This window comes from Aptenodytes patagonicus, chromosome 1 (assembly GCF_965638725.1).
Source record: "Aptenodytes patagonicus chromosome 1, bAptPat1.pri.cur, whole genome shotgun sequence".
Classification (NCBI taxonomy): Eukaryota; Metazoa; Chordata; class Aves; order Sphenisciformes; family Spheniscidae; genus Aptenodytes; species Aptenodytes patagonicus.
This window is the reverse complement of record NC_134949.1, coordinates 215539925-215563189: the sequence shown is the minus strand read 5'-3', so window position 1 is coordinate 215563189 and position 23265 is coordinate 215539925. Positions and strand designations below refer to the sequence as shown.

Genomic DNA, 23265 nt, shown 5'->3' with positions numbered 1-23265 from the left:
ACTCAAAATAATAATAAAAACAGAATCAGTATTTCCAGAACACTAAGTATTTTTGTAAAATTGATATCTAACACTCAATGAATTAATCTCATTTGTTTTTCTCTGGTTAAAAACAGTTCGTTTGACAGATACTGCCATTTTTAGGTGCTTCCATATTTTCATTTTTAAACAGCGTGGGGGTCTCTGTGAAGTCAGTTTGGCTTTGAAATACGTACCTTCTCCGAGTGCTTGAACTGACGCCAGTAACTATCGTACATGCGCTTGGTAGTTCTCTCTGGGTAGCAGGTCACTGTCTTTATGTAAACCTTCAGGCTGCGTTCAAGTAACTGATTAACTTCTCCATAATCATAGTCATCATACCTAAATAACACAGGCAATCACTCTGTTGGATATAAGTTTTTAAAAGCATGGTCTTTTGCAGCATTATGTTCTTAAGTTTGGGAATCGGAGCGTTTATTATAAACGCTAGAAAACCAACTGTTAACAGAGGATCTTAAAGGCTTAGGACTGGGATGTTGTCTTTTCTGAACAAAGGATACAGGCTGGCTTCAGAGAAGACATTTCTGTAATAATTTCCATCCTGATTCATAATCGTTTTCTCCACTGGAAGCAAAAGTTCTACTGATATGCCAGCAAAACCACTCTAACTTCCAGACTGAGGCACCATCTCCGCTTTAACACCCGGAGTCTAAAATAGTGCTTTTCACATGGTTCGTTTTTCATTCTGTTTACACAGTTTAAAATGCACTCCTAAGCCAGGGGATTTTCATCCATACCTGATTCCATACATACAGTGGACATAGTTAAATAAAGCTCTTCTTAGCGTAGTTGTATCAACATCTTCATGTGTTGCCATAGTGTTATACGTGAGGTTATATACCATCCGAAACTTCTCATCAAGGAGATGCCCAATATCAGAATAAAGCCTGTTTACAAGGGAAAAGCCATGATTTTCCCAAGTATAGTCCTGCAGGAAGAGAAGGAAATATATAAATGTACAAAAGAAGTGAAGTCCCTATCTGATCCTCTCTCTAGCTCAACAGTTTTTGTTGTCTGCTAGTTATAACTTTATTCTCTTAAAAAACTTGCATTTTGAATCCTTCGTCCGTATCACCTGCTCTATTCCCCGAGGCTTCCTGGCAATGAATATCATGTTGCAATACCCCACCTCCAGCTGGATATCATTAGCCTACAGGAGAAAAAAAACCCAAGCTTCTCTTGAAGTGTTGAGGCAATTTTCCACTGTGTCCTGGTTTCGGCAGGGATAGAGTTAATTTCCTTCCTAGTAGCTGGTACAGTGCTGGGTTTTGGATTTAGGGTGAGAACAATGTTGATAACACAGCGATGTTTTAGTTGTTGCTAGGTAATGCTTACACTAGCCAAGGACTTTTCAGCTTCCCATGCTCTACCGACTGAGAAGGCTGGAGGTGCACAAGAAGCTGGGAGGGGGCACAGACAGGACAGCTGACCCAAACCGGCCAAAGGGATATTCCATACCATATGACGTCATGCTCAGTATATAAAGCTGGGGGAAGAAGAAGGAAGGGGGGGACGTTTGGAGTGATGGCGTTTGTCTTCCCAAGTAACCGTTACGCGTGATGGAGCCCTGCTTTCCTGGAGATGGCTGAACACCTGCCTGACGATGGGAAGTAGTGAATGAATTCCTTGTTTTGCTTTGCTTGCGTGCGTGGCTTTTGCTTTACCTATTAAACTGTCTTTATCTCAACCCATGAGTTTTTCTCACTTTTACCCTTCCGATTCTCTCCCCCATCCCACCGGGGGGAGAGTGAGCGAGCGGCTGCGTGGTGCTTAGTTGCCGACTGAGATTAAACCACGACACACTGTCTGCTGTGCCACTCTGACCAGTGTCATTCTATGTGGCATGGGCCTGTGAGTTTGAAAACTTGTTCCTCTTGGAGGCTTTGATGCTTAGCTCTGAGCAGAGATGGAGTATTTACCCAGTGAGCGTACAAGTGAAGTGCTGAACCGTCCTTGAAAAAACTAATAAAATCCAGGCTGCTTTGGTATTAGACAAGCACTTGGATTGCAAGGATAAAAGTTTGCCTGCTCGTATCAGGAATGGGAAATCTGCAGAGTGGTGGCACAGCATCAGCAGTGGAGAACGACCCTGCTTCAGAGCAGCGTGCAACCACTCTCCATGCTGCAGTTACACAGAACATGTTAGTTTGCCCACATCCTTGGCAAGTGTTCCATCATTCAATCACTGATGCCATCTTTACAATCAAGGGCATCATCTCCACGTCCTTTCTGTGTCTGGCTGTTTTCAAAAGGTACTGCTGGGCAAGGGTCCTCACCCAGGCGCTTTAGAGCACATCTATTGGACTGGCCCCCTGATTAGGGTAGTGGGGAAGAGTATGTACGACAATATTCAGCTGCCTAACAAACAGAGGCATTCAGTGACATCTGAAACGCAGCACAACATCACATTTGGCCTCCAGCTGCCAGTCCAAAAGACCATAAGGTGTGCTGGTTTTGGCTGGGATAGAGTTAATTTTCTTCATAGTAGCTAGTATGGGGCTATGTTTTGGATTTGTGACCAAAACAGTGTTGATGACACAGGGATGTTTTAGTCACGGATGAGCAGTGCTTACACAGAGTCAAGGTCTTTTCTGCTCCTCACACCACCCCACCAGCGAGTAGGCTGGGGGTGCACAAGAAGCTGAGAGGGGACACAGCCGGGACAGCTGACCCCAACTGACCAAAGGGATATCCCACACCATGTGACGTCATGCTCAGCATATAAAGCTGGGGGAAGAAGGAGGAAGGGGGGGACATTCTGAGTGATGGCGTTTGTCTTCCCAAGTAACCGCTGCGCGTGATGGAGCCCTGCTTTCCTGGAGATGGCTGAACACCTGCCTGACGATGGGAAGTAGTGAATGAATTCCTTGTTTTGCTTTGCTTGCGTGCGCGGCTTTTGCCTTCCCTATTAAACTGTCTTTATCTCAACCCACGAGTTTTCTCACTTTTACCCTTCCGACTCTCTCCCCCATCCCACCGGGGGGAGAGTGAGCGAGCGGCTGGGTGGGCGTTAGCTGCCGGCTCGGGTTAAACCATGACATAAGGCTTGTGAGAAATATGCTGTACCTACCAGCCCTGTAAAGGTGTCCAGAACACCTGGGGCATCACAAAAGTCTCTGAAAACCAGAAGCCTCAGGAGGGGGAAGCGCTGTTTAACTGATTAACAACAGTTAATCCATACTAACAATGAAAAAGGGGGAAAAAAAATTAAAGACATTCTGCGGTGTATGGAATGCCTTTTTCTATTACTAAATTTAAACCCGCAGAGATAAAGGCAGTCTTGTTTTTCCAGAATAAGGATTGGATTTATTGCAGGGTTTTGGGATGCTAGTGCAAGTAAAATTGCATTAATAGCAGAGCATTTGGGAGGCTGTGGGTATGTACATCTAACTGCTTAAGAGTAGGACATACTAATAAAGTTAAATTATCAAGGTGACTCCTTTGAATGTAGGCCAGAAGCTGTCCTGTTTATTTAAGAGCAGAGATGTTTTAGTTCCAATTTCAACTTCTGTAGAGCTTTTTTCCATGGGAGCCTGCTGCTCCTAAAGTAGTTAAGCAGAATGTTTGATTTACAGGCACTGACTCTGCCGTATTCTTTTTGGCAGTACCTACCTACTTCAGGCTCATATAAAGACTGCAGAGTAAACTATCCAGATCAGCAGAGACTGCTATATAGCTACATACATTTCCTGAGAGTGGTCACGGATTCTTTATTGTACAGTCTTAGATACATCTTCTGACCATGAAGTTTTCCTGCACCCACTGTTTTTTTAATTGAAGTTCTCTGATTTGGTTTAAGATTTCTTCTATTGCTTACAATTTACTACTAGACTGCTGATTAATCTACTCTATAAGCCGGAACAAAATCACCTAGAATGTCCCTCCTGTTATATATATCATGAAGAAGTTCCTGAGTCTGGTCATGGAAAAAGATGCCAATATGTAAGACAATGTACAGGTAACATGTGCATGCAACAGTACTAAAAAAAATATTCAAATATAGCCAAAAACTTCAGTAATCATATTTAAGAACTCCTTTTCTTTTCTGACATTCAAAGTCCAGTGATTTGGTGCATATATGAGAACGATACTCACCAAATCATTGTCACAGACATATATACATCTATGTATTGATAACCACTGGACAGAGAATACTTGATAAAATGACAGAAATAAAGAGTTCTTCCAATGGATTTTTTCTACAACATCTGGAGGGATGGAAAAGAAATTCTTTCTTTTCTACCTTTCACTTTTATTCCAGATTTAGTGATATGCTTTACAGTTTTCAAACATTAATTCTGGTAATAATTGGAATAAGATTGAAAGCTAAGTATTCCCTTGTCTGAGATTTACAAATAGTAAAAGCCTCATCTCAGGTAGATTTATGGAAGCTTGCGAGTTATTTTATGGACCAGGGCAAGAAAAGGAGCATGCAACAAACATCCCCCACTACAACCATTTTACGCTATTTGCCCTGTAAGGAGATATACAAACATTCTTTGAGTGATGTACTTTAAAGAGATGGTACCTGAGCTCTGAATGTTGGCAGATGGTCTTCTCCTCGCCTTGCAAAGTCTTTGTACCCAAACCCAGGATCTTCAATATAGCGGGAGACATCTGTAGAAACTATTTCATCATCAAATGCTGTGAATAAAACAGCAAAATGCTTTGCTTTAGGCAAGCACATGAGTTAGCATCGACTTCCAACTACCACTCTACTACAGGACTAGAGAACAATTTTAGACGTTGTGCAAAGGAAGAGAGCGGTATGAAGGAAAGAAACATTTCAACCCTAATCTGCTTGTATGGGATCCATCCCTTTCATTGAGCCAACTAAATGTCAGCCTACACCAGCCATCTAACGTACTTCTACAAAATGGGAAGAGATGGGCTAAACTTCTGTCTGAGGTTGTGCTTTTACCTCTGTTGACATCTGAGGGAGGCTAGGTATCTTAAATCAGGAAGATTAATCCTGTTAGTAAAGTCATTGTGTTAGGATAAGAAACAGAAAAATGTACCCTTGACAACAGGATTGCTATGCTGAGCAGGTATGGTGTCAGGAATTACACCAGCTCTGTTCTATAACCCAGAGTATGAGCAACCAGAAAGCAATGCAACACTCCACTTGTAAATATCAGTTGAAGATTATATGAAAGCAAAGAGCTCTACAGTACACCAGGCTGAAATTCTGCCAGAAGCTTTAGTAACTAAGCATCTTCAAAGAGCTCCAAAATGTGTCACTAAGCAAGCACAGGTTCTCTATCAGGAATCAATCTTTCCCTCCTGAATAAACAGGTGGCTTGACTGTGTAACTACCTCTGCAGAAGTTGACTACTGCACAGCTGACTGCATTTGACCCTGATGTTAAAATCCTGGCTCGCTTCCACAGGCATTGACAGAGCAGTTGCCATATGTCCACTGTTAGCACCTTGAAAAGTCAGTTAATCTAAGAATTGCAGAAGTGCTTTATCTCCTCTTTGTCTCGTTAAACAATCAAAACATAACTGCATAGGAAGAAGCTCGCACAGCATCTGCTACAGCAAATCCTTATCGAAGAATAAAAAACCTGCACATGTACATTCCTCTCCCCTGACAAGGACTCAATTTCACAAAAGGGTAAAGGCCCAACACATACAGAGTCCTCAACTCAAACCAGCAAAAGGCAAAGAGGGAGGAAAGAAAACAAAACTATCAGCAACCGCATCAAAAACCCCCTTCTGTCCCAAACAACCCCTCTTTCTTATATGTCTGAAGTTGCAGAGACTCATGGAATTCCTGATTTGATAATGAAACTGCAACGGGTGTCAGTTTTTCTGCACTGTTGATACTGTCTGACCAAAGAAAAATAGAGCAAGAATGGACAATGTCCATTTCTTAAAATCCAGCCATAACGTTGCTGGATGTGTCTTCTTTCAGAGATTCTGCATGTTCCTAGTGAGCCATAAAACAACCTCTCTGCTGATCCACAATACATTCTTCCTCCCTTTTGGGCTCAGTGCACAAAAACTTAGATAACTTCAAACACGTTTGGTCTGAAGCTACTGAAATCTAAATTCACAAAGAACAGTGTCAGTAAAATGTGAAGAAAATTATGGGTCACTTCTTAAAAAGACACAAGCTGTCATCTTCAAGTAGCCTCTACTATGAGGAAATGGTTGGAGCTTCCGATTGTCTTAATAGTATTCTTTCTTTGAACACTTTCTTTGGAAAAAAACCCCACCTTCCTGAATATAGGAAACAGATTTCATTGTATGGTTTGTTAGAGATGAAGGCCTCCAGAGCATATGAAGAATACTGGAAAAAAAAGCTTTCAGCTCAGAATTTTGAACATTATTTGAGAATAAAAAAAAAGCTAAGAATCTCTGTCACAACACAGGCAATGGAACAGCACAGCAGTACGATCACTCAGAACGGTAAGTTAGAAATGTCCTTTCCAGGTGGGCAGTAAATGGTAAAGAAGTTCAGTCTCATCCCAATCTACTTCCTGAACTAAATGTCATATCTGAAGGCTACTTATGAGTGTCATGCAAGTTCTAAGCACTGTAGAACTTAAACCTGTGAAATATTACTGAATATTTACATGAATGAATTAATTTGAAGATATAGGGCATATAAAGAAAGAGAAGGTTACACCCAACTTTTTAAAGAAGCCTAAAGGCTGGTTTTTTTAATACACAAAAGCTAAATTTCAAGTAGCAAAAAGGATGGTGTTATTTGCCAATCAAGAAATCTTAAGCAGATGAAGCAAGCGACAGGAACTTGCTACACTCCTACTAGACCAAGAGCCAGAATAAAGGAATGGACAGAAAAAGTTGTAGTCACTGAACTGGCCTCAAGTGTTTAGTCCTTACAAAGCACAAACAAAAGGGAACTGGAAAAGCACAAATACCTCCACTAATTACCAGCAGACTCTCCTTCTTCTCCTTTTCAAAGCGAGTTGCCATTTCTTCCTGAGAGGCTTCTTCGTCCTCTTTATCTTCTTGTAGCCTCTTCATCCTTTCCATTAAGGCCTCCAGCTCACTTAAAGAATCTGCAATCTGCAAAAACACCATGACATTCTGCAAAATTAGAAGATAGACAACGTGTGTCATCTTCAGATTTCATGCTCGACAACAAACGTTCTCAAAAACAGATAGCAGCAGCAAACACGAAAACTCATGCCAGAATGCATTTGGTCACATACAGTGCAGACAAACAGCTTTCAGACAGTGAGAAGAAGGGAGCTTGGAAGTGTTACTCTAACCTATCACAGTAACCTACTGCAGTGGGATTAACAGCAGAAGAGGTGGTGTTTGAATGTGGAAACCATAGTCACTTATAATATATATTCCACCAGGTACGTGGCTGAGGAAAAGCCATCTGTGTGCCCTATGTGTATCAGAAAACAGCTTTTAATATTAAAGTAACTTTTTTCAGTCTATTAGTAACGCAAAGTATGTTTCTGAAGACATACAGTGCAACGCTGCAATGCAGGAACACAACCTGAGACAGCAAATCAGTGTTTTCTTTTCTGTGATCAAAATAACCATTATGTTGACCCTTTTTCTTGCTTTTGTAAGGAAAACAGGCCTCATTACTAGAAACACATCAAAGTTTGGGATTCTGTGATCTGTACTTATCATTCAGATTTTTCGTATGATAAATTGTTTGGTTTTTCTTTTCCATCTTTTTGATTCTGTTCTTCTGCCCATAGCTGTAATTGTTTTCTAGTATGCTACTCACTGCTTAACAAGCAGCACAGATTCAGCAGCAGCCGTTTGCCCACTACAAACGGGGAATTAGATACCCCAGTGATTTGAGCTAGCACGTCTTACAGCCCAGAAATTTAATATACAGCAATTGAACTGACTGATCACATCTTCACATTGTACTGCTAATTTTTAAAAATATATCTAGTGACTCTGCTCATAATCCCAATCTTCCATCAAAGGCGATGAGGCCAATTCATCAATCGGTATTAATTCAAGGACGTGTCTTCAAAGTATTATAGAGCCACTTTCAGAAAAACATTTCCACATTTATGTTAATTAACTAGTCATCAAAGTTCCCTGTTGGTTGATTCAAGACTGGAACACCAGCGTGAAGAATTAAGTAATTTTATTTCAGATACTTCCTCCTATCTACATGGAAGTGTTTCAGAATTGACCTGTTTTCTGATTGTAGGCCTTGAAGTCAAAATTATTATTATTATGGCTTCTGTTTTTTTTCCCTTTTCTTTTTTCATTCCACATGTTAGGAACATGGATGACACAATGCTGCAGTCTGCGACACGCTGTCTGAAGAAACTGGGACTTTAAGCTTTCAGCTGAAAGTGAAGTTTTAGTCTTGCCCAATGGGTTGTGAGATTAACTATCAAAATCACATTGCTCTGACTACCATCTGCCATTACAATGTGGCTTTCAATAGATTACACTGCAAACTGCTAGAGCTAACCTAAGAGTTACCAGACTCAAGCATTCCAGTAAAGCAGACAAAAACTTTCAAACTATGCTGAAATTTAAACAGGAAAGAATGGAAGAAAGTTTTCTAATGCAAAACAGAGGCAAGTAAAAGAATCTTCTTGCGACACTAACCCCAAAGTTGCTACTTGTGAGGGATGCATTTTCTATGTTGTTGTCATTGGCAAGATCACAGACACAGAAGTTGTTGACTGCTATAAGTCTGACTCCATTAGATGTATCCGGATCTCTCTCTGGATTAATGCCACTACCAAATACAAAACTTGCCAAGGCATGATAATGTGCCAACAGGACAACAGCATGCACCAGCTCAGGAAGAGACCAATTATTTTCCCCAGTCTTGACAAGTTTCTGAAATGAGAATAAAAGAAGTGTAAATACAAAATTTCTTTTGGCCCCCAACTTTTCTATAAAACACTTATGTATTTTAAAAGGGATCAAGTCCTTTCTTCCAACAATACCATATTCCTCTTGCACACAAACTCTCACTGGATGAAAAAAAGAGACAACTAATATATTACCTTTCTTTTGGGGTTATTTTAGCCAATGCTATTCCTAAAAAGTAAATCTTGTTGGCTTTGTCACGCAGAAGAATTCATTGGCTTATTCGATGCTCTAGTACTTCCCTAAATTTTTTAACTCAAGGTAATGAAGCCTAACCAGACACTTGCATAGTTCTTAGCAGTTCTCACTACCGGACATTTACTGCTACTACAGGGCACGACTTAACAGGTACCTGAATGTGCTCTTTTGTGATTAGCCAGGGCCGGTGTGCAAGGAGTTTGTTTATTTCGTTCAGATTTTTCAGTCTTTGGGGAATGTATTCTAAACCGTTCAACCACTCTGCAATCCCGCCAGTCTTCAAAAACTCATCAACGTGCATATTTATTAGATAGGAACACTGATGTCTGGCTGCAGCCTGGAATAATTAAACACAGAGGGAAAAGGGCAGCACATTAGTGTGTCATCTGATTTTGCTGCAGGTGGAAGACAGGTTACTAACACAAAACAAAAATACAATTTCATTCCAAAGGGCCATGTTTTATATTGCAATGCATCTCTATACAGTATGGAGGATTCTCCAATAAAAATACGTTTGATTACTTTACTCTGAATTGCAGAATCTAATTTAGTTTGGAAGAGATCTCTAGAGGAAATCTGGTCCAACCCCCTGCTCACAGTAGGGCTGACTTAGATCAGGTTGCTCGGAGCCTTGTTCAGACAAGATCTCCATCCTTGGAGATCACACAACCTCTCTTGGCCCCTGTTGCAGTAATGTCTCAACATCCTCATGGTAAAAACTGTTTTCCTTGCGTCCACCTGGAATTTGTTGTGACTTGAGTCCACTGCATCTCATCCTACTGCTGCGCACTGATGGTTAAATATCCAGAAATAAGGTTACGCAGTTTTAACTGCTCTCTGTAATACCTCACTCTCGTGGGCATGTGAGAAGTGTATCGCTGTGGGAAACAGGGAAACATGTACGTTGCCAATTCTCCCTTCTCATTGAAAACCTTCTGGCTAGACATGATTTATTCTATGAAAATCAACTACGAAAATTCAGCCCCTGTCAAAATATCACACTAGTCTTTCCTTTCTAAAGTCTTCCTTTTTTCCTCTTTTTTAAATACACAACTCAAGGTTGCAGGAGAAAATATATAGCCTGTTGGTACATACCATTATAGCAATGTAGTGCCTATAGGGCAAAGGAAGGGGCCCGTCCATGCGCAGCATATAGAACTGGCTGCGGAGGAAAGACTCCAGGTACTGGGTATGGATACTCATGACCTGCGTGATGTTGTCCAGGCGACCAGACGTAGAGTATTCTTCCACAAGAAGATTAGTACGTTCATCCAAACCATTTGCTTGCATAACCTTAAAAATAAGATGGACAAACTTAACAGAAAAAGAGATTTTCTCTAGCTTTAGCCCTGGAGAGAAACATACTGCGCTATGAAAGATTTGCTTGCGTACAAACTTAAAGGCAATGCTGGAGATCTGGATGTATATTTGTAAATGTACATGCTTGCATGCATGCGAATATACACATACAGATGTTATTTGTATATTGAGAACTGAAGAGCACTTTACGCTGTACCTCTGTTATTTTAATACGTTTCTATGAAAACCAAAAACATTCTTCTGTAGATCTTTCCACAACGGCTAAACTCGCAGATGCTTAAAGTCAAATCTGTACAGAGAGCTGGAAGGAAGCAAGTGCTAAATGGAAAGTGAAGTCTTTATGAAAGTCAGCCTGTATAGACACACACCACCTGAGCATTCAGCCCTAAAACCAAATTCAGAATTAATGGAGAGGAACTGGGTTATGTAACCAAATTATAGAAACAGCCTGGCAATCTACCCCTTCTGTGCTTGTATAATTGAAGAGGAGATCAAATGCTAATTTGTCCATAACATTCAAGTATTATTTAGAATAGGAATTTAATGCTTTCTTTAAACAAAAGCTGTTCTTTAATTATTCCAACCAATCCAAACCTTGGGCACAAGATGAAATGAAACAGCAAAAGAGTAAGTAGCTCTTGCACTGCAAGCCCTGACACAGTATTAGTGCTATTACTCAGTGTTTATCACCAAGAACAGCCATTCTCAACATGTTCACCACTGAAGTTACAAGCACAAGACTAGAATACCCAGTATTTATTCTCCAATTGCACAGTATTCAACCAGCCAGCTTACTATTGCAAACACCATGAAATGAGAAAACATTTCAGCTGGTTTACTGCACATGAAAATAGAAAGTGCCTAAAACCAAGAAGACACAATGCTTTTGCTGAAATACTGTATTTAAAATACATTTTCCCTCTTTATGATGGGCTGATGAATGGACCATGTCTCAAATATTTTTCCATCAAATCTTATATAGAAGTTACATACAAAGAAACACGAACAACATACTACATTTTCACTTCTCACCACTGTACTTCCCTGTTTTAATTTGTGGGCCCAGAAAGAAAGGGAAGCAGCAGCTACGCGGTTAGGCAGCTCCATCATTTTTACATGTGTAGCTCTTCACTATGACAGCTTTTCTGTGTTTTGTACCCAAAATGATGCCTCCTCAGTTTTCCTTAAGAATATTTTTACCATCGGAAATTTATTCACACATTAGAGATCATTTTATCCCACTTATTACGGTATATCCCTCGCTCCACTCCAAGGAGTACCCCTTATTCTTCAGCAAGTGTATCTCCCATGTATTTAAGACATCTTTGTCTCATTTAGTAGTTTCTTGGGGAAATCATACTTTTCATGTCTCTGGTAAGGTTTCTAATCTTCTCCAGCTTGTCAGGAGTTTTCCTTGTAGCAGTACAAGTTATGGAGAAGAAATTCTGCTGACAAAATTGAAATATAGTCTTGTAGGACTGCACTGTTGCTATGTCAGGCATAGCAATATGCGGCATTATTGCTTCTGAGATTTATCTCCACCTATATTACTATCCTCTTCATACCGTATATGTACTTCCTCCTGATTTATTACCATCCATGGTTTCACAAACACATTTTTTTATTCTGCTTGTAAAGTCTTACGGCACTTTAACTCCTGTTAATTTACAATTAAGTTGTTATTGCTCTGTCCATATTCCTTCCATTACGACAGTAAAGCAGGCTTTGACACGGGCAGTGTTATTATCCAGATTTGTGAGACATTCAGTGTGTTACTAATCTGTAACTACATCCTTCCTATCCACTGTATTATTTCATGCCAAGGAACGGGGGGAAAAAGGTAGTCGTTTGCTTAACAAACAATATTTAACATTTGTTTGTGATACTGAATAGCTGTTTTATCCATACAGGTGGAGGTTCGCTGCTTGTACTGGGTAACTGCTGGGGTTACTCCTTTCTGAGAGCTACTCAGTGATTCCTTCTCCACCCTTGGCTAGCGCCTGTACCAAGTGTATCAGCTGTGAAATAAATTCGTCAACAATTCTCTCAAAATATGTTATCATTTTAACTACACTTATTTTTCTACTTTTTATACAATTATTGACTTTATGAGAAAAATTAAGTCATTATGAAGTTTGGCATCTCAATTTCATCTCGTATTTCACACGAAAGGGAAGTCCTCTTCACAAGTTTGGCTGGCTGGAACTCATTCTGCTCTCCTCTTCCCAAGTCTGAAAGACTCTCTTTGATCTCTCTTCCTTTTTGCTTCATTATGTTTTCTTGTTGCCAGCCTTTACACTCTCTCTGTTTTTAGATTCAAACCTTGCCGGTGTATAAATGGAGAAAGACTCAGAGAACAGCAGCTATCTTGTCTTTCAAAATGTCTTTTTGGCCCTTCTAACGTGAATTATCTGCCTTTAGCAACTACTTAAAACAAAACAAAAAAAAGGTCTTGGTTTTATAGTTGGCCATCCCAAATAATTAATTGATCAATAAACAATACTCTGTGAAGATTGAGATCACAGGAGAACACCACCATAGCAAAGTTTCTACTTACTGCAGCAAACTGCAAATCAAGGCTTAAGTTGAACATTAAATCATGGGCAGAAATCTCAAGTTTGAAGTCAAACCATACCTTTCAACCATAAATTATCTCAAGAGTCACAGTTACGGTCTAAGGAGTTAGTCATATTTTCAGGTTCTCTCAAACTGTAGGTCAGACACTGCTTTGAGAGCTATATAGTCATACCGCTGCAATACTGGATAGGCATCCCCTTAGGCCTGGCATTAAGAGTAATAAGTGATCATCGCCCATGAGAAGAGCAGAGCCAGCGCTCACGGCTGTCTCCGGGAGTGCTGGCAACCAAAAAGATGTCAAACGGCACCACTTGTGTGAAAGGGCAGGGTGGTTCTCACCCACTGGAGCCTGCTCCAGAGAAACCACCGCTTTTGCTCACAGAGAAGCTCATCTGGGTACCACTGGGCAAGCAGGATCGTAAAACCGTCCTTCAGTATTTCCATTTTAAAAGCTACCACCCACCTGGCCCAGCTAATCACAAACTTACTTCATTCTCTGGTATAAAGGCACTTGGTCCTCTTGTCAATGGCGGGGAGACTTGTACTCTTTTTTCCTGCAAAACAGTCACATAATTCGGTCAGTGTCAGGAATATCGTATTAACTCGCTTTATCTTGCAAGGTGAGATCTTCAAGGCCTGGATTAGGTTCTCTTCCCAAGGCCACCTGGGTGTTTTATAGCCCACTGAGCAGGTGAAGCCGTCACACCATGTTGGTTAGATCAGCTTTTCATCGCCTGTACTTTGAGCAAATGAACGGCACCAATTTTGGCAAGGGATGAGACAGAAAAAACCCAAAAACCTAATCCAGATTGGTTTATAGACCAGCTTGAAGATACATAGACAACAGCAATAAAACATTTGGCACAATGCTAAAATTAGCCATTTACTGGATTGAATGGAAGTTCAGAAAGCAGAGGAGGAAAAAAGCAACACTTGGGAAATTATAAGCAAGATGCTGTTTTCTTCAATAACATCTTATGAGATCCTCAGTGTTGAGAAGAGTGTAAGCACTTTGCGTGCCAAATATTGGCATGAAAAGCACAGTCCACGCAAACCAGCAAGACCCAATTAAAGACTTGTTCTAGAAACCCGACAAAAACGGCCGCCTTGCTCAGCTGCCGAGCCCAGAGGAGAACACCACACGCGGTACAAGCCTTGGTGTGCAAAGCCCAGCTAGAAGTCATGAAATGCCCTTTGAGGATGGTATATTTAGTACAGAACAGGCTGATAGCGTAACAAGAGCTAGAGGACTTTTTTGATTTATTAGGGGTAAGAAATTGTACTAAGGTAAACTGTGGAGGCTTTCACAACGTGGCCGCTGACAGCCAGAGGGGTGAAGGGGACCTTGGGGAGGCTGCCTGCTCCTCTGGTTCACCAGGGGCAGGACCAGCACTGTCCATGTCATTCATGACCAACGTTGGTCCAACCTCCTCTTAAAGACCCTCCTGGATGTTCCTCCCTCTCTCCAGGTCATTTAGTTCCTTGGATCTTTAGATAAAGTTTTCCTAATGTCTAACCTGAATTTCCCTTGCAGTAATTTAAAGCCATTGCTTCTTGTCTTTTCTTCTTTTCCTCTTTATGGTTGTATTCCACCTATCTGGAAACTATGGCTGCACACTTTCTCAAGTCCCTAATTGCACCGCAGCGTGAGTGACTCTTAATAAGTTATCCATCAACAGCCGTATTGGATTTGCATACTAAATATTTTGTGCCCCTAACACAAAAGTCCGAGGTTTTCCATAACAAATGACCCTTAAATACCTCTACCAGGGGGGCTTAAGCTTAACCGCCATGCGCACAAACAGCAGCGCCGGTCCCAGAAGGAACGTGCCACTGATTTCCACATAGGAAAATGAAGCCTCTGGAGCTGCGTAACTATTGTCCTGCTCCTTAAAAACATTCTGTCCTTTCTAAATTAGATTATGAAAAAACATGCAAAAATCAGCAGTGATTATTCAGGAAAGATGTTCCAAAGCAAACTCTCACAGGACAATTAGATTTGTGACTTTGGAATAATTAGCTGCTAAAAGATGCAGAAATAAGCTGGATCTACTGTGTGAAGCCCAGCAGCCAGGAGACAACTTACTGCAACCGCTGCCTGCTGTCACAGCCCCAAAATCCCATAAAATACTTCTTATGAATCAAATGTACTCAGTCTAAATTAAGAAGAAAGGGTGTAGAGAGACTGGGTATCTGCACATGCAACCCCTTCCTCGCACAAGCTACGCAAGGCACAGGAAGACATCTTCTAGCTTTAAATACACAATCTTGCTAGCAGCCAGTCATTTCTGCCAACATTAAAAAAAGAAATGCTTTCCAAGATTACTATTAAGGTTGCATTTTACTTGCTTTATGAAGGTTATCTGGATATTAGAGTTTAAAACCTTCATTTCATACTGAATAATCTGGAGGAAGCAGCTTGTGTGAGCGAGACAACTTGAATAGCTGCAAACTGTCAGCTCTTGCTGGAACACAGGTCTAAACCAGAGCTGAACCATTGCCTTCTCCATCTTGCTCTCTGACCTATACCCTGCTTCTTCAGGCTCTGCAAAGCTGGTTCTCGAGGCCAGACCAGGGCAAAAAAATGCATATGCTTCTTCTAGCGGGATATGGGCTGTGTTCCCGTGTGTCCCCATTCAGTGTGACTGCTATTACTCCTTTGACCCTGCAGATAAGCTACTGCTGAGAAGGAAAGGAGGAAACAGTACTTGCGTGGATGAATGTAGGCAAGTATCTCAAATTAATTCCTGTGAATGACGACAGAAAGCCAAGAAGATAGTCAGACTTAAAAAACGAGGTGTGTTAAATATACTACAAAACCCAGCTCCTTTTGGGTGCTGGTAGTTCCAAAAAAAACAAGCCTGGAAAAAACAAACAACCAAAGCAAAAACAAAAAAACAAAACCCGAAACATAGTAATTCAAGTTGGTGAGTCTAATCACAGCACACTTTCAGGGAGCTGGATTTTTTCTGTAATTTAAGTGTATACTCTTCCCTTCCATCAACACGGAAGATTACTTTGCCTTCATGCCAAAGCTTTTATTTTATTAAGACTGGTTAAAACAAGCTTGTCAGAAGAAAAGGAGCAAACATCATCTGGTTACACAAGTTTTCAGGATGCTATTAATAAAAACATGGGAAGTTTACAAGCATTAAGAAAGATAATGCTGGCTTTGCCGAATGGTAGATAAGAACCCCTGCTTCTGGGCATGCTTTATCTAGAGCAGTGATTTAAGGTCTACCCAAGAACCCAAATATGAAAAACTACGTATGGGAATTACAAAGCAACATTGCAGATATATGGTCCTTTACGGTGAAAGTTCTTGCAAAGCTTCCTATTTCCCAAGAAAGCGGGTTCGTTTTCCTGTCCAACTAGTCCTTGCTACCTATTGGTAAATCAGCCGGCGTCCCTAGTATCTTATTTGAAATTGGATTCTTATGCTAAGTGGCTGAAGCAAGAAACAGGTTGCTCAGCAACCAAAATGTCGTACACACATATACCAGCTATCTTCTGCTTCATGTTCCTCCAGAAACGCATTGCTGGAGTATGAATAAGTTACCTTAAAAGGTTTGCAACCAATTCCACTTACATTAAAACTAGAGCCTTTTTTGGGGGTGCTTCTTCGGAAGGAGAAAGATGACGAAGAGCTTCAAAGATAAGCAGAGAAAACTGAGCCCAAGCAGGTTACTGGGAGAGAGGCCACTGCAAGTCAGAGCCTTAGAAGCAGGTTTTGCAGTAGCACGCTGCGGCGTCAGACAGCAGAACGAGACCTCTCCAGACCATGGGAGAGCTGCTGCAGGAATTCATGAAAGAACAGGCCTGAGCAAGCTTTATCTGTGACTTGCTTTCTCTCCTTAAGCTGCACTTGGAACGGTGTTGGGAGCTAAATATCAGGAATTTTAACAGTGATGAAGTGGAATCATTTCCCATTTGCATGTCTATAATTTGCAAGAAACACCTTCATCCTTGGACGATCCCTGCCCAAACCCCCCAGAGCCAAAAGCTGTGACTTGCCGTCTCATGGGTTTCTTTTTAGTTGTGGCAGGGACTGCGCACCTTCCCTCCAGAGCCAAGAGGCTGCGGGCACTGGGACATGGCATCTGCATCTCAAATAGCTGCCGGGCTGCCGCAGCAAAGGAAGGGATGCCAGAGCCACTCGGCTGGCAACATGGCTGTGAAGCCCAAGCGGGAGCAAGCACGAGCCCGGCCGGTGCTGCGGCAGCATGGCGGCTTTCCTCCCAAAGCCTAAAGCAGAAGAAATAACCCTTCTTCCTCTTCGCTGTCACATGAGCCACCATGTCCTCAGGCTTTAAAGAAATGACTATTTTTAGCAAGCTGTAAAAGGAGGCTGTTTTATTTGAGAATGGAGCCGCTAGCTGGTGGGGCTGATCGAAGAGCTGATTTGGGAAGTACTTTTGAATAGCCATGAACGCAGAAAGCACAGGCAAGAAGCAAGTGGTTGCACTGATGCGGGTATATGGGGGCTTCTCACACACGTGGTGCATAAAAGCTACTTCATCCTGAACTCGACATCAAGGTGGTCATGCTGAGACTCGGGGGGGGGGGGGGGGGGGGGGAGAATCACCGGGAAGAAACATTTTGCACCTCAAAAGGGAATTTTGCGAGCTGTGGCAACGCTGCCACTCATGTCCCTGTGAACTCCTAGAGCCGTGTAAGTGGCTGGGAAACACCCACAAAGGGGCTCAGAGCCTCCACTCCGACAAAAACTGCCGCCACTATAAAGACATCAGGATAATAAACAGCACTAGATCAAATATAAATCCTAAAGGCATCCCAAAATTAGCTGCTCCTGAGGAACAAACTCTTTTTCCTAAACAAGCAGGAATTTTTTTTGGGGGGGGAAGGTGATGAGTATGTATTTCTTATTTATTACACCTTTTCTTATATTATAGTCTACAAGCAATTTTGCTACCATCTAGCATTTCTAAGGATCTTTGTTATTAAATTCAGTGGTCTATCTCTTTATAACACACATTATCATCTGCGGCAATAATCTGGAGCCAAGTCCGTCATTGGCACACCTACATGGAGATGTCTCCATTTCTACGAGGTGCCTAAACTCCTTCTCCAGCAGAAAGCGAGAGCAAGGTGCAGTGTCATTAAAAACAGGAGCTGAGCACCATTCAAGACTCCCTGGAGTCTCCTGCTTGGCGTCCAACCACTGCTCCAGAAGGGAATGGGCTTCCCATAGGTACATATAGTGTCTGTCAGTCCCTATGGATGCCCTGGATACCCTTAAGCATCCTAAATGGTACTTAATGCAAGTGTTGGGCACCATGGCACTGGTCACAGCACCTGGAGTGCAGTTTGATTTACCCTCAAACCTAGTGACTGGTGAGCCAGGTTACCTCCTGGGCTTTGCTGGCTGCACCAGGTGTTTGGACACTGAGGATGGGAGTGGAGAACTGGGTTCAGGACTCCCTATCTGGGGCTGATTTCCCCAAAGGGATCAATTTTGTCCCAGTCTCAGATTTATCTTCAAAATACACCAGTTCAATCTCATGGCCTTGATGCTACAGAGCCCGCTTTTGGTTTTCAGCCTGGCACACACAAATGCCTTGTATTTTAGTTCACATGACGCAGGCAGTATTACTTGCTACTGCTCGTTAAAACCCTACCTACAAACTGGCTTCTCCTACCCCCGTTATTGCTTACTGAACACATTTCTACTCTTGATTCTTGGGTCCTGGAGAAGGATCCACCTCCATTTGCTCTGATCACAGCCAAATGCTCTGGGCTTCATTAATGTCTAACACAATTTTACAATTATACTGGACCGTCTGCTCATTCTATCCTCACTGAAGACAGAAGAAAGCATGAAAAAAAAAATCTGAACACTGATTGTATCTTAGCTTCTACTATTATTCAAATCCTTCCTTAGGATGTGAGAGGGATTTTGTTTATTTCTACATGTGCCAAGTTGCATTTTAATTTATTCACCTAACTTTGTCAGAGGAAGAGCAGTTTAGAAACGTGGCCGAAGTTTAGGATGCATCCGATTCATTTTAGGTGGAAACTTTAATACTTTTCATAAATTTATAGAGGATTAATATAATATTAAAAGCTACACATAGTCTTGCTGATGAAAAGGAAAACCAAATAGACACAGTTCACATGTCTGTACTCCTGGGAGGTTCTGATTGACGAGAACAAAAAAGTATATTCATTAAAGCTGTGAAATTTTGAAATTTATTGACAAACATTTATTGTTATATCATTTTTTAAAGAAAAAAATCTGTTTATGGCATCTAGTGTAATAAAATTGGGAGCTTTACAGTTTCAGAATATATCTGCAATTCATCTCAAATTAAGTTTCTGTTGCAACTTCAAAAATTTGGATACACATTAGAAGGATACACTTTGGTGTCCTGTTTTTCAAAACAATTTCCTTAAAGAAAGAAAAGCCGAAAGACAAAAAAGAGAATGTGAAGAGGAATAATTTGAATGATGCACAACACTTTATTTGCTGACAGTGTGGAACTCCTCTTTACGACTGACCCATTTCTATAATTAAACCCAGGACCTATCTCCAGAAGCAATAAAAGAGATGTTCAGAACAACCAATGTCAAAATGTTAAGAGTTCACAAAGTAAAAGTCCTAGCCTACAGTCATTTGTTAACGGTGTTTCAAGTGATTTTGCAACGGTTTCTTCCTCTTAACAGACTGTACAACTCCAAAAATGCAAACTAAGCAATAAAGATGAAAATTAGCAGAGGAAGTCAAACAGCAGGAAATCTTTTTTATGGGACAGCATTTCAAAATACTTAAACAGTCACTTTTAACATTAAGAATTTGGCATCTTTGTGCCTAACAGCTGATGAAGTGGTGCAAGGAGCTGGGAAGAGAGCCAGTGCAGTACAATTGATGGGGAGCTTTTGCTTTGGTAACAGGTTACAGCCCTTTTGGATTTCACACAATAAAAGGAAGCCTATCCCAAGTTCCCATCCCTCCACCAGCTATTAAGAACACAATCCACACTAATTAGAAACCAAAGGGCAGCAATTTCTACCCAACCCAAGATGGATGGCCAGGCAGCAGAAGTCCAACAGCGGTTCCTCGATCTTTGAAAGATATCTGGTACACTCAACCTACGGGAGAAAAACTCAGAAGTGAACACGTAGTTACTGGCAGAAAAGTCTATCTCCTTTTTCATAAAGAAAGCCTACATCTACCTCCTCTTTTAGTCCTACTTCTGTTGTATCAATCTCCTCATCCTGGAAATAATTTCTGTTAAGCAAAACCAACCTTCAACCGCAACTGGGAGCAGATAGGCAAGGACTGCAAGTCAAATGTCAGAGTAATGGGTATGCTGCAAAACACGTCTTTATTTAAGAAGCCCAAATTGTGTTTTGCATTTTTGTCAGAATAGACCTGAAGATATCAAGTAAAAGACACACCTGTAACTTAATGTTGATGTAACTGAAGTACAGAGTACATCTAAATGAGAAAGTAAGGCTGAGGCTCCTGACCGGAACGATCTTCATGAGAAGATTTGCTCAATTAAAGGTGCCGACAGTCAAACCTAAACATCGACTATTAACACATGAAAAGGATGAGAGACAAACAGTCACTTCTTCTGCTTCCTTGTTGCTAGAGATTCACTTCCATCCAATTTAAGCCAAACCTCAAAATCTGAGTTCTTATCCATGCCCCAATCCTTATCAGATACCAAGGGTGAAACTCAACTGACCAAACACAGACACTCAAATCAAGAGTTAGCCAGCTGGACCCTGGTTACAACCAAAAAAGAAAGGTGATGTCTAACTCAGGATGAGATCAATTGTGCCATGCAAAGGCCTGGTTTTCCTCCACAGACTGACAGGAATCCATGGCTAACCAGGTTAAACTTAGTGATCTGAAGCTAGGCAAGACACGTACCACCAGCAGACAACAAATGATCTTCTGGTCTACTTCAGCCTTCAAAAAAAAAAAGAAGAAAAGAAAAAGAAAAGAGAGAAACAAAGCTTCCCTCTTATCAGTCCATGGAGAACCTCACCTCCTTCCCTCCCTGCACACTCAACGGTAACACTGGAGTTTGTATGCTCCCCAAGAAATGCCCTCAGGACAGAAGATCTTGTGACCATCAAGATGACTCAAAATCCTACAAGCACGGCAGAAGAGCATTTTCTATGTTTCAACAGCATCAGATATCAAGGGCAAAAGTTACAGTGGAAAACTTTGGCGGTTTAAGCTGGGACTTGTTTTATCTGTACCTTGGCCCACTTCCACCTTCAGATTTAGTCCAAGTCTGACACACTGAGACAGACCAATATTATCTAGTTTGGGGAACATAGCCTTCAGCCACTAAATTGGCAAAACTGCATCGAGTTAATCTGCCTCATCATCAGCCAGGACAGCAATGCTGCTTGCTAATGAAGAGTCTCTGAAGCAGCACAGCATATCCTTTAATCCGCTGCCTCCCATGCAGAGGGCTGCCTCGTCCTGCCCGAGCACAGCCCATCTAACCAAGCCTGGTTTCGCTCTGCCAGCGGGGTCCCACGTGCTTGGGAGGCTGCATGCTCAGCGTGGGTAAGGGCAGCAGCCGTGGTCACGCATGTGGTCTCTGTCCTCCTGCAGAGAGAACGTATCGACTTCCCCATTCGATCCACACAGCAAACCACTGCCAACAGGTAGAACAAACGTTTGATAGAAAGTACAGATAAAACAGCAGCTGCTTTGACAGGCTTGAATTAGTACCTAGATTAGCTACTGATAGCACAACAGCCTCTTTACAATACAGTAATTGAATGGTTAAATACTTCAATTCATAAACGCACACACATTTGATTTATTGGGCATACTGCCAATCAGAGAGGCACAACTGGTGGATATTAAAAAAAAAAAGAGAGAAGGACCTCTAGGGTTATGTAAATCCGTCACGTTTCTCTGGCAGAACTGCCTCCCAAGAATGCTCTACCAAATTTTTAATAGAAGTATTGTCTGAAAATACATGCCTTGTAAACAAGCAAAATTGAATGGTATTCATCCATACTGTAAATGCATAACGGCATCCTTCTACTGTGAGGAAAGCGGCTTAGTTTGTTTTTTTTTTTTTTTTTTTTTTTTTTAAAGTAATTCAAAGATGCTAAATGTTCAAAATATTAGATTAATATAGGAGCAGTACACAGAAAAATACTCCAACAATATATTTTAAAGAAAACCTTTAACGGACTCCATTGCAATTCATGCTGGAACATCCTCAAGTGCTACAGTATTCCAGCAGAGATCATGCTCACCAAGGGTTTATAGGAAGGAAGATGCACTTAACTGCAGGTTACTATAAAAGCAGACTGGGAGAATTGTTTAACCAGCGACTGCCGTCGAGGCTGCATTCTCTCACTGTTCCTCTTTGGCACTGCCGTCGCATTCATGATGACAAAGAACACAGAGGGACACAGAGGCGCTGTGCCTTAAAACATTATAATTTAGATTTTTACCAAGGGTGAGACTCTTAAGGTTATGCCTGCACTGCAGTCACTAGCGCAACTGCAGCTCTTCTAGAAATATTTAAAGCTAGCTTTAAAGAAGTCCTTAGCTAACAGTAGTTTTAAAGAAGTCCTTGGTTAACAGCTCCTAAGTCAGGTAGGGACATGGAGCTCACCTGTACAACCTGCTTGAGAAACCAGACAAACGTTAATTCAGCCACTGCTGAGTTTTCAGTTGAAATGATGAAGCTAGACAGTTCAGACTGACTAGTATCATAAAGAGATCTGCTCACAGCAAATATAGGGTCCTACCTTTGCACTTTAATGGAAAAAATAATAACAATATCCTCCTCTGATTAGCATCTCAATCCCCCCGCAGTTGCAGGGGAGGAAGCTGGGCTCTGACCTCTGCACCAGCTTGCTAAAATTGTTTCCTTTCCAGCTTCAACTACTTGCATGATAGGCTATCAGAAGCAATAAGGCTGCACTGGTGTCCTGGCCACACAAGGTATTTTGCTGGCTGAGGTGTTAGTCAAGCAATGTTCATGACTATTGTCAAACACTACATGTTTACTAACTATCAAACACTGAAAAATCTTTACTAGCAAGTGTGGAAATCCACCAGAGAGTTTAACTCAAGAAGGCAAAGGTTGAGGATCTTTCCAATGTGAAAAGCTGTTTGACCTGTAGCTATGCAATCTCAGACCATACAGTCCTGCTTCCCAGGCACTTCCACTACTTTTCATCAAATATTTCACCACGCAATGTCACTGCTTGGTTAGAGCTCTCACTTCTTGCAGCTGTTCTCTTAAAACGCAGGAGGCGATGCGCTCTGCCTGCT

General features: G+C 41.4%; 1 protein-coding gene across 2 annotated transcripts in view; it reads right to left on the bottom strand.

Annotated features, from left to right (window-relative positions):
• The window catches only part of SESN3 (sestrin 3), a 45627-nt gene that overhangs the window by 7977 nt on the left and 14385 nt on the right, over positions 1-23265 (bottom strand). Inside the window, exons 2-9 of one of the 2 annotated variants that reach the window (XM_076328263.1) lie at positions 13466-13531; positions 10176-10373; positions 9235-9417; positions 8613-8849; positions 6929-7097; positions 4568-4683; positions 777-967; positions 216-360 (exon numbers count right to left, since the gene is read on the bottom strand). In XM_076328263.1, the coding sequence (XP_076184378.1) occupies positions 216-360; positions 777-967; positions 4568-4683; positions 6929-7097; positions 8613-8849; positions 9235-9417; positions 10176-10373; positions 13466-13531 (1305 nt within the window). The remainder of the gene's footprint in view (positions 1-215; positions 361-776; positions 968-4567; positions 4684-6928; positions 7098-8612; positions 8850-9234; positions 9418-10175; positions 10374-13465; positions 13532-23265) is intronic. The other variant, XM_076328264.1, reaches the window with a different exon arrangement.